Here is a 12,535-nt window from a genome sequence, read left to right as displayed (position 1 = left end):
TCGAGTACATGTCTGCCTTTTTTTCTACCGAGAGAGCGAACTGTAGTGATCGTCACGGCTGTGTATATTCTACCCAATGCCAATGTAAACACGGCCAATGCTGTAATAAAGGGAAGTGGGGGTGCAATAGGTCTGACTGAAGATCCATCAGCCCTAGGAAGGTGGATGGTATCTGGTCCTAAAATCAGCTGCTTGGTTTTGCAGTATGATGCAGCATCTGGAGCCAAAGAAGGCACAGAACAAACCAGCCACCATGAGCAGACCAAATGAGCTTAAGTGTTGTTTCTTGATAAAATCAACAAGCAACAGTGTCATGAAAGATATGGGCAATCCTTTCAAGGAAGAGAGCCAGGATCTGTTTTCACTAGACACAAAGGATATTGCAAACTCAAGTGCAGTTGACCCAAGTCAACCTAAGTGCAGTTGCATTGATTCATACGCACTATGAGAGATGCAAAACCCGGTTCCAACAGTTCATAAAAGGACTTGAATAAAAAGAACCCAAACTTCATGATCCAATCAAGAAGAACTGCATGAACTTCTTCCATCAGGAACAAGTATCTGTCAGTTCTTTTGAAGAAAAAGGTGCTAAAGGAGGACGTCAGAACGGTCAAGCGGGGATTGCATTCATAATGTTGCTCCGCTGCATGCTTGAAGTGACATGTCTTTAACATTCGCACGGCCGAGTAACCAAGTAATGTTAGAGCGACGGGTAACAGTGGCTAAATTATGTCTGATTTTTCAGAAACAAAAAACTTAAACAACAGACGGCTCCTCTCTTGAGCACACGTTGTTCTGGCGTGTCTCCGGTCTTTCTTCATCCTCTAACTTTCTTCTCGGTTCTTGAATGTGTAGTAGCAACCGGAGCCTCTCCCAGCTTAATGGACTATTATACTACCTTGCTAGCTAGCAGCTATAATGTTAACCAGCATGCTGTTCGGCGGTGTAAATTTGTAAATGTAAAATTATTAGTGTTAGAAATAGTTAAAGTCACAAATAGTTGTGTGTTATGGTGTTTTATCCTGAGAGTTAGTTGTGGGTTATTAATTGTTGTGTTATAAAGTTACTACCATGAGTGAGTTAACAGGGGTCCCGTTCTCAATTCACTTGCAGATTACTTTGACTGTAGCGCTCTCTTTCTTATCATATGGGAAATTAATACCGTTATACGGTACAAATTGGTATACTGCTCAACACTAATGACAGCGACCTGAAGATTTTAGAAAAGTTTGTGGTCATGATGTATGACAGATCCAGCGAAGCAGGAGGAGTAGATGAAGCCAGGTTGGACTTGTTTGCAAGAAAGAAAAGGCCATATGAAGCCATTCCTCCTACTCAAGCAGCATTGCTGCAGCATGTAAAGTATTCAGCCTACCAGAGAGGCTGCATCTGGAGTCAAGCAACTGTATGCAGCCAGAAATACTGAGTCCTTCTGAGTGGGGATGGACCAAGAAAGGTGATCTATGGCAGATCTTCTGGACAGAGCTATCACCAATTGTAGAGAGCTGTCAGCAACTGACCAAATGTGGATGCAAAGCAGAATGCCGTCGAAGATGTAAATGTTATCACTTTGGTCTTAAGGTGCTGACACATACGGCCGATTATCGGCCGTTTGACAGTCTGGCGAGGTCAGTGACTCGAGTCTGTTCGGTGTGTCCCGTGCCGTCGTCAGTCTGGGGGGGGGGCTGTCGGCATTCATTTTGGCCAACGTGACATGTTCAGTCGGCGGCAATGGGGAGCGGGATGAGGTGACTAGAGTCCCTCAAAATCTGATGAAGATCTTTTAAACTGACCTTTGTTGATCTGAAATGAAGACAGATTCAGGAACTGTACACACACACACACACACGGCCTATTTCTCTCTTCAAATGTTTTCAGAAACACGTTTCAGTGAACTATTTTAGTCCAATATGAGATCGTATTCTGAACGGCCGCCATGACAGTCTGGCTTTGAATTTCCGGAGAAAACAAACCCATGTGACACGTTCGTCCAATCAGCTGCCGGTTTTCATTACTTGGGCAACAATACAGATTAGCTCCGCCTGCTGTTATAGAGATGTATTACATCTCATCTCGTCTCGTCTTTTTGGTGTGTTCTGTGGCACTTTTTGGACCAACACGGGGAGACTGATCATTTCGACTGGCTTTTCTGTCAACGGTCTGCCGTCGGCTATATGTGTAAGCAGCTTTACCTGTACAGCACTGTGCAGCTGTAAGTGCCAGGACTAGCAATGTTGCCTTTAATGAACATGAATATAATCACCCACATAAATACAATGAACATAAAAAAGGAAAAAACATAAAACCTCCTGTTACTTTGGCATACTTCATAATAATTTCTTGGAATTATGTCATGTTTCATGCATGTTATTTCACATTATTTACTATAAATAACACAAAAAGACTCTAAACACAAAATAGATATGTATGTGACATCTCTATAGTCAAGAACATAGGATTCAAAGGTAAAAACCTTGAAATATGTCCCATGAGTAAAATTATGTGGCAAGATATGTGTTTTCCAATGCTGGAAATGGTGGCCATCTTGGAAAATGGCGGCCATTTGAAAAATGAAGTGGCTAACGTTATTTTTCAAATTATTGGCCCCAGAGGGATAACCACACCAAATTTGGTGCTTGTATCCACTTGTGAATGATTTCCCCCCTTATCTGCCCCACTAAGGGTGGCAAAAAGAGGTTGGGCTGAAGTTTATTACCTCCAGGGGTTTGAAGTTTGTGAACTTGTAACCCTCTGAAATTGGCTACAACATTGATGATTGCTGAAATGTCAATCCAGTCTCCACACCACTTTATGATACCAAATTGATAATAGCAATCTATTAAACCTAAAAGGCCTTTCATTTTTGTTTTTACACAAGTAGAAGTTGCAGGTGTTCAGAGTATTTCAGGGATTAAATGTATTTACATACATATACAGTTTAGTGTTAGGCTACTCTTTCCGTAGGTCTTTTCTGTGAGAAGTAATTGTAATTTCCCCTTGCGGGATTAATAAAGTATAAATTATTATTATTATTATTATTATGTTATGTCATGTGTTTTACTGTGATTGGTTTATGCTCAAAAGGGGTGGAAAGTAAGCTGCAATGTGTCTGCTAGTTGACCCTTATGACCTTAAAGACCACTCTTTGCCTTGACTACTGAGTATCCAAGGTACCCAGATTGACAGCTAATGAAGTCACTGCATTGCCTTCACTGATGGGCTGTCTTGGTCTCTGTGGCAAAAGGGCTGGTCTAAAATAAGATACTTTGTGCATTGATTGTCAGTCAACATTAAAGTTCTTATATGCACTTTAAGAATAATGCAAGCCCAGCGCACACACTTCACCTAGGCTAGGCTACTTTATGCATAAGGAGCAACATTAATCAGCCTTATTGAGAAGACCCCGATATGATCTATTATGTAGCATTAAAAATAAGTCACAACCACAGAACAGCAAAACAACTTAAATAAATGTCCATATGTATTTAATAAGTCACATTTATATTACATTCAGCCATGTAGCTGACACTTTTATCCAAGCAACTTACAAATGTGAACTAACATTCAAACCAGCTTCTGTCACGACTTTGCTTCTGTAGCCTACCAGCAATTTAACGAGTCATTACATCAGCAACAGTCTGCAAATATAAAAGGCTATGCTAACGATAGCATTTAACACAGCCTATACAAAACATAACTTTGAAATTATTTTGTACAAGTAAACTCGTTAACAAATGCGGTGCAGTCAGTGTGCACGAGACCGTGGCGTTTTTCGAACGAGAAGGCTACTGAATGAGTCTGTCACTGAGTGACTGTGGCTGGTACGGTTACGGTCTCGTTCGGTAGCTCAGTAGCGGCAGCCTGGTTAGACTCATACAGGTTCAGACTCATGCAGTACCCTCGGTTAAAAACTCGGCAAGTTTGAGTTATCAACCGATCCCAGAAGCATATATGTCTCGTGAGTCTAGTGTCGGTCAGTATGAGTGTAAAATAGTAGCCTGTGTCACCCCCCGGGCACGCGAACCGGTGACCGAATCTGTTTACTCGGTTCGCCAACCAACGACCGTCCGGTTGAGCCGACTCGCGTAAAAGTCGGTTTTCCCATCACTAGTGCAAGAATAGCGCGGACACGCGCTTCACATGGCGAGCGGGTATGGGCCACACACGGCAGAGAAGTTGAGAGAAAGGAAAAAGAGACTGTGCTGTTGGTGCGTGCGTGCGTCCTTGAGAACTGTAACTCGTATAACTTATGTTGTCCGTTAGTTGTAGTATTGACCGGCATGAAATCGGCATATGTCAGACTGACCTGCCGGCCGACATTGGAAATGGGTTTGAATGGGCTCTTCGCCAGACTGACTTGCAGAGCAAATCTCAAATTTGAAAGAAGTGACTGTGCGCTGGATACAGTGTACCGCGAGTGGCCGGTCGTGGTGCTCCATCAGGTCAGCGGTAGTTGGTGGTCAGTTAATCTTCTCATCTCCAATCCTATCTGTATTTGTGAGAAGTGGTGCTGTCCTGAGTTGAAAGTTTACGGCTTTATTATCGAGTTAATAGTGTGTTTGTATCGGCTGCTGTCCGTTTCCTAAGGTTCTGAAATGCAAACATTTTTTGACTTTTTTTTTTTTTTTTTTTTTTTTTTTTTTTAAAGGGCATGGGCACGTGAGCACCCACAATTCGGTGCCTATGGAGGAAGACATTGTGCTTCTATATTTACCTGACAGAGAACATTGCAGAATCAGAATGTAATCACAAAATCTCACAATTAATATGTGGAGTAAACAGATATTAGGGCCGTTACAGAGTCAACGCGAACAAGCAACGCGCTCCCTTTCATAGTCTAAACAGCGGACGCACGATAACGCAAGCGTCACGGACGATGTGTGAAATGCAATACACCGCCCACGCAACAGGGGGCAGCAGAGTGCTCCACGGTGTTTGGTCGGCAGAGCCAGACCCTCGCGGACAGTGGCTCTCGTCAGGGAGCAGCTGGCTGGCTGACTTCTTTTTATCAGATGCTGGCGTGTTTCCCCACCAGTACAGTGTACTACGATTGGGTAGCACTGACCAATACATTTAGCAGGTTTAGCAGGTTTTAAAAATACATAAACTATATATAGACTCAATAGTCTTATGTTTGATGAATTTGCTCTGCTAAGTTGATTCAATATTTTTTGATAATGTAGAATATAGTATCCTATATTTAAATATAGGGCACTACTACAATACATGCAGTGTCGCCCCCACCGACAACGCATAGTATTGTGCGCACCGGCGCGTCGCGTATCAAAAACTAGGACGACACATTTGGCTACGCATCGACGCATAATGGCGGCCGAAGCGTAGCGATGCGTAGCCTTGCGGACGCGTATGTGTACCGATGCGTTGACTCTGTAACGGCCCTTAGCGTCATGGACTCATGGCAGTGTGCCACCCCCCTGCAGAGAGAGAGAGAGAGAGAGAGAGAGAGAGAGAGAGAGAGAGAGAGAGAGAGAGAGAGAGAGAGACTTATGTGCAGGTAACCTTTCCCCCCCAAACAGGGACACACAGATACGTTCCTGAAATTATAGATGGATGGATAGATCGATAGTTTTTTTTTTCTCATTCTCAGCACCGCTGTCTCTCTTTGATAAATTGATCAACATTGACATTTTAAAACAAAAATGTATTAGTGTGGACTTGGTCTTGGTCAACAATTACAGCCAACTAAAGTGGGTTGAGTTGTTAAATCAATAGACCATAGACATTACACAAGTCATTTCTGGGCTCCTACATTGAGACAATTTTTCATATAACAATTTTATACTCTTGCCGTTGTCTTACAACAAAAAGAAAGTGACCACACTTGTTTTTCATGACCAGCTTTGTTGAAATAAACACTACTGCTACATGGGAAGGGAGAGGAAAAAAAGATTCACAGAAGAATCACGATTCTTCCAGAAGATTTACAGAAAGAAACGGTCGAAACTGTATGAGCACCTGGCTTGTGCGTATGGAGGAAATATTTATTCATAATTCAAAATGAAAGTCCAAAGAGAAAACAAAACAATTTTTTTTTTAAATTTTCCATTTGGATTTAATATTTGGCTTTTGAATTCCAATTTAACATTGGATTTTCATTTGGATTTAATGTTTGGCTTTTGAATTTCCATTTAACATTGGCTTTTCATTTGGACTTGACACATGTCAATGTAAATGAGGAGGTGTGGCCCAAAGGCTGGTGGGAGGGTCTGAAACCAAAGGGGTGCAGAGGCCCCTTATGAGCAGCAGGGGGAGCTTACTGCTGAGGAGCGTCTGTGCCATCAGGCTGGCTTGGCCTCTTATTTCACATGATAGAAAATGATGATGGAGGCTAAACACAAACATTTCATGCAACAACAGTGAAGTTTTCATGTAGTTACTATAACTGGGCCTGTGTTAGTGAGGACTAGATTAGGACTGGATTTAAAGCCGATTCTGGTTCCCAACTTCGCCCCAGGTGTGTCTGTTTGAATTGAATTGAAATTGAATTGAAAAAACTTTATTAATCCCGATAGGGAAACTGGTTTGCCACCAACCATACAGCAATCGAACACAATACACAACTAACAGACAAATAAACAAACAAATAATTCTGGACTAGTAGACCAATAGACCGTAATAAGGAGACAATAAATAAATTATAGAAGACAAAAATAATATCCAACGGTTAACAGTGTAGGTTATAAAATCTAACCGCAGCGGGAACAAAAGACCTTCTCATGCGCTCACTAGAGCACCGAGGCATTACCAATCGCTCACTGAAAGAGCTTCGGAGTCCTTTGAACAGTGGGTGTAATGGATGGCCTTCAAAAAGCAGGACAATTTTTAGTTTTGAACTAATCCTCTTCTCTACAATAACCTCCAGTACATCCTGGTTAAGACCAATAACTGAACCAGCTCTCTTGATTAACTTGTTTATCCTATTTTTGTCCTCAACAGATATACTGCCTCCCCAGCACAGGAGAGCATAAAAAAGTACACTAGCCAAAATAAAAAAGTACACTAGCCAGTTTAAAACACAGACGGAGACAGCTTCTCTCTTTTGATGTTATATTTAATTAAAAGAAGAAAAAAAAGCTGCACAATCACACACACTTTAAATAAATTTAATTCTAAACATTGGTCAGACAGACCAGTTTGCTGAACTGGCGATTTTATATTGCAGTCCAGTAGAGTAGGGACAAGAGTGAACTGTGTGGCACACTGTGTGGTGCACTGGAGTTGGAGCCTAAAATAATGCCCCCTTGTATTTATTCAGTTGAGAATTGATTTTGAATCGAATCGTGAGATTCTGAAAGATTTTTACCCAGAATGGAAACATTTAGCCAAATCTGTTATGGTTGACAATCAAACACTGAAGCGTTTTTTTTTGTGAGACTGGTGTTTTAAAATGTATACATTCTGAAAAGCTTTTATGAACATGTCGCTGTCTCTCTTTGATAAATTGATCAACATTGATTGTGATTGGTGGTTCGCTGTGCATGCAGAGCCTGCATGTCACACGCTAGCAACAAACTGTGTATCCAAGAACCCTTAAATATGTGTAAATGACGTAATATCAGACACAGACTTCTCTTGTGGATTATGTTTCCAGCTTTGCGGCTCAAACCGTATTACTAGTTTAGACAGACCCCTTGTTTCTTTAGAATAAGTCAAAGCTTTAGCCTGGCTCTTAGCTGGTAACTAGCTTTTAGTCTGGCAACTCTGCTGTGAAGAATGGCCAGTGCTTCATTTCTTCTTTGCATTAAACAAAAAAACACTGACTACTGTTGCTTCACTACTAGAGGTGTAACGAGATTAAACATGACAAGATTTCTCATCGAGGTAAAAAGTGTCTCGCGATATCAGTACACAAGTGTAGAGCAGCAGCCTTGAGTCTGACTTTGACCTCAAAATTAGCATAGCAAATCCCTCGCCCTTTCTCAAAAGTACATTTTGAGTTAACTTTTGCAGAGCAATATCAGAAAAAAAAAGCTGTACGTAAAACCCAGCGTTAGAGAGTACTGCCTCTCTCTCTCTCTCTCTCTCTTCCCCATAAAATATGGGATGTAGAAATAAGCGCTGAAAATTTAATTTAAAACCTTGGAAAAAGCATAAACTGGAAAAAAAAAAAAAGGCGTCAAAAACGTTGGGGGGAAAAAAGTGAGTTTTTTTTTTTTTTTTCAAGGTTGACGGGAAGACAACACAAGGGTTAAAATGGGTCTGGAAGCGGACAGTAAAACCTAACTTTACTTTTAATCATATTAAACAAAGAAAAATGTTCTCCGTTCGTCCTATAATGGTCATAAATCAATACAAGAGTAGCCTACTTCCGGTTTAGTGCTACAATGAATAAAATGCAGAGGAGGAGAAAAGAGCATCTGTCTTCACAAAAATCATCTGTTGAGTGTTTGATGGTCATTTATTTGTGCTTTAGAACGTAATCAATGTGAAACAAAATAAGCTTTATTTCTCTCTGTTTACTGTACAATGACAAATTCACGTACAAAACAACTCAACTACTGCCAGAATACGGATATGACCTATGGATATGACCTATACAGGAGAGAAGCCAGACATTTGAGTTTGTGGCAAAACCATTCAGTGCTCGTTTTTCATTTTGTGACTTTCAATTGAATACATTCAAAAATTTCTCGTCTTGTTTCAATCTTATGAACCCAATCTGTCTCTTCACACCCCTATTTACTACCTATGGAAAAGCATGCACTTTACCACACACACACACAGACGGTAGAGCCTCACTTCCCATAACAGACCCCGCCACACTACGTCACAAACACACGTAGTCCACATGGCCACCTGTCTTAAACGGAATGGGTCGGCCAATAATATTATGGAAGTTATGGAAAATGAGAACAGTTTTCCTTTTGTATCAAGCAGCAGAAAAGTTATAGCATTTAGGCCTACATCGCATGTGAAGTCACTATTGCACATGCGCACATCGAAATGTCGATGCTGAAACAATATACCGATATACTTTTAATGTTATCAAACAAAAAGAAATGTTATGCCCTCGCCTAAAATGGTGATAAATCGACACTAGAGTAGCCTACTTCCTTGTTTACTGCTGCACCTAAAGAATGAAGGAGACTTAAATTAAAGACAGAATGGCAGAAGGGTACTTTACAATAGCATTGATTGCATCATGAGCTTACGAGGTGCAATTGAACGCACAATTAAATCCCATCAGTGTTGTTTCTCTGACAACTCCGACTACGGTAGTGTCCATGGTGCAGCTCGGCTACTCTGTGTCTTTAGCTGCAGACTGTTGGACGTCCCGGTGTTTGAATCCTTTCCAGCAAAATACAGCCACACATTAGACCATTTAGCTGTCAGCAATTTATCTGTGTTCAAGCCAGCTACTAGCTAATGGTCATTGGTGTGAAAGTGGTATGAGACTGCAGGGACTGTGTTCTGTGTCACATTCACAAGGTGGTTCAGGAGTCAACAAGGGTGGTTGGCCCAGCATTTAGTTTGAAGGGGTCACATGGTGAGAGGTATCTAATATCAAGCAAGGTGCCCCCTGCTGGTCCAAACATGTATGTACAGGTGATAGTCGTGAAGTAATGGGGAATATTTCCTTTGTATCGGTTTGCTCTTTAAATCATGCTCTCCATACTTGTTTTGTCTTTTAGGTGGAGAAGATTGCAGCCGGCGACCAAGCCCCGAAAGTGGAGGAGAATGACGTTCTCAAGGAGCTTTTCCCCAATGACATCAGTAGTCCAACAGGAATCACGTAAGTAACCAATGGTTATTTTTGTTATCAGTCAAAAATAACACTTTACAAAACAGTTAAACAGACACTTCAGCAATTTATTTTTGTACTCTCATAGTTTGGGGACTCATAAGACAGATTTATTTTTTTAAATAATTAAAATCAAAGCAGAAGATATTAATAGCGAGGTATTCTAACACAGTGGTTCCCAAACTTTGTTTTTTCCCCCATCTGAAAGTGTATGATACCCATGACCCAAGTCATACATTCCGTCATTGTGTTACTTTTTTTGCTGTGGACCCCCTCTAGGACCACTTGGGGTCTCCGGACCCCACTTTTGCAACCACTGTTCTAACGTCCCTTAATGCAACCAGAAAAAATTAAGAGTGGAAGTTTGCTTCTGGAAGCTGCTCACACAATTATTTTATAGAATTTCCAGTTGCTGTTGTTAGGACTATGAAAAGGCATCTAGAGTCCCTTTGCAGCCAGTGTAGGAAAGGCTCCCCTTGCTTTAATTGTTGGTTTTTATGTATTACGCACTTAGATATACAGTCCAATTCGTCTCACCTCTACTCAGTGCATTCCACTAGCACTAGGATCAAGTGCATGCTGTGCCACTAATGTGGCCAATAGTAGCAGATTGCTTGTGACTGTGTGATAGTGTATATACACCACCTGAGTCCACCAAAGCCTTTTTTTCCTAGCTGACAACACCAGGTGCTCTTCTGAAACTGATATTTGAAAATGCCCAGCTGGGAGTGCTAGACTGCACTTTGGAGGCAAAGAGTTCTTTTCAGCTGAGACGCTGCTGCGTTTGTAGCATCGCGTAAATATGCGGCGCTCACATTGCAAAGAATTTTAAAAGATGCGCTGGCCTCAGGTATGGATTTGTGCTTTGGTTGACACACATCGCAGGTAGAGTGCACTCAGTGCACTGTGGCCAATTTAGTCAATCGTTTAAACGTTCCGAATTTTGAAATTCGATCAGTTCCTCTATTAAGAATAAGCGTGTCCATGTAAGGCTGATGATGCAGTATGACATCACCAAAACTGTGCAAACCCGTCGGTTCATTTGACTTGTTGTTTACAGCTCTTGGTTCACTTGTGATAATTCTGTGTGAACAAGACAGACCTGAATTAAGAGACAATGATGGAGCTTTTCTGTATCTATAAGGTTTGCTTCCAGTTTATCTAACCCTATTACAACAACGTCTGTAAAACCTTGTCTGTTGTAGCGCCACCTGCCGACGACCCATTAGAGGAGCCGCCGGTCGCCCAGTGAAGTCCAGTGATCTGTGGAATGATGAAAACTGCCTCTTCTCTCCAAAAACCACCAAGACAACCAGCTCTTCCTCCTCCTACACAGAGAACTGCACTGTGAACCGAGTCACCAGCCTGCCCCCCTCCACCTCCTCCTCCAGGCTCCTGTCTGCAGCTCCCCCTGCAGGTCCGACCAAGGCAGCGCCCCGCAGCGTGTCTCTGTGGATAAAGCTGTTCCTGCTGGCTGTCGTGGCTGCTTTCCTGTTTTTGGTTTACCAAGCCATGGAGACCAACAGCATCAACCCTTTTGAATCCCAAGACACAGAAGTGGCCAGTGAAAGCACCGCGTAGAGAGCACAGGAAGGGGGAAATACAAATCTGTCTACTTCTATTTTTTTCAAGTGTGAATCTGCATTGTTGCCATTTTATTCATGGCCGCTGTAAAATTACCTGACATCTTCGTCCTTTTTTCCCTCAAGATTTTGTCTTTTCTTTTTTCCTTTTATTTCTAAATCAATTGACGGTGAATCCCTTTAAGAGAAGTGACGTAGCCCTTTCATCGACACTTCAAGGATCTCCATATCATGATGTGAAAGGACAGTACCTCCTGTGCTGTTGTTGTTTTGGTCCATTCTTGATCTTTGACTAATAGTCTGTGAGGTTATGACAGAGCCAGCCACACACAGTAGCTTTCTTAGAAATATGTGGACTGACCTTTTATTACAATGTTCATTTTTTTTTTTGTGTGTGTGTGTGTGTGTGTGTGTGTGTGTGTGTGTGTGTGTGCCTGTCTTAGTGTCTGTCTCTGTCTGTTAGCCTTGAAGACGGAGTTTGAACATGTGTGTTTGCCTGCCTTAGTGGCTATCTCTGTCTGTTAGCCTTGAAGACTGTGTGTGTGTGTGTGTGTGTGTGTGTGTGTGTGTGTGTGTGTGTGTGTGTGTGTGTGTGTGTTTGCCTGCCTGCCTGCCTGCCTTAGTGGCTATCTCTGTCTGTTAGCCTTGAAGACGGAGTCTGTGTGTGTGTGATTCTTTTCACACCATGCCATAGTGTCTGTCTCTGTTAGTCATTAACAGCCTTGAAGATGGAGTTGAACCTGTATTTTTGTTTTGAACCTTACTTGACCATCTTTGTTAATGAGACAGGGAGGCTTGTTATTATAATCCAAATACTTCTAAATTTTCTTAAACGCTACACCAATATTTTCTTAATGTTCTCTTGTAATAAATTGAATGTCCCTGTTTATTCTACTTAATTATGTATTCACTGTCACAAATATTGAAAATCCACTTAATAAACTATAATGTTGTTACTTTTCCTGTAAGAGCATTTTATTCATGAGGATGTAATATGTGTGCACTGTAAAAAACTTAGGGCTATCAAAATGAACGCGATAAGTTAACGTAAATTCCTTTTAACGCCACTATTTTTTTAAATCTGCGTGATATATATATATATATGTTTTACACATTTTTATTTTTACAGGCAGATCATTAAGAACAAGTTCTTTACAATGGCAGCCTGAAAAGCAACAAAATCCACTTA

General features: G+C 41.4%; 1 protein-coding gene across 3 annotated transcripts in view; it reads left to right on the top strand.

Annotated features, from left to right (window-relative positions):
- Positions 1-12,306, top strand: part of tmpoa (thymopoietin a) — a 46,274-nt gene extending 33,968 nt beyond the window's left edge. For all 3 annotated transcript variants that reach the window (XM_028570767.1, XM_028570766.1, XM_028570765.1), the window contains 2 exons: positions 9,654-9,754; positions 10,969-12,306. In XM_028570767.1, coding sequence (XP_028426568.1) covers positions 9,654-9,754; positions 10,969-11,344 — 477 coding nt within the window. In that variant the 3' untranslated portion in view covers positions 11,345-12,306. The remainder of the gene's footprint in view (positions 1-9,653; positions 9,755-10,968) is intronic.
- Positions 12,307-12,535: the final 229 nt, after the last annotated feature.

This window comes from Perca flavescens, chromosome 23 (genome assembly GCF_004354835.1).
Source record: "Perca flavescens isolate YP-PL-M2 chromosome 23, PFLA_1.0, whole genome shotgun sequence".
Lineage (NCBI taxonomy): Eukaryota > Metazoa > Chordata > Actinopteri > Perciformes > Percidae > Perca > Perca flavescens.
The sequence above is the reverse complement of the archived record's forward strand: the minus strand, read 5'-3'. Positions and strand labels throughout refer to the sequence as shown.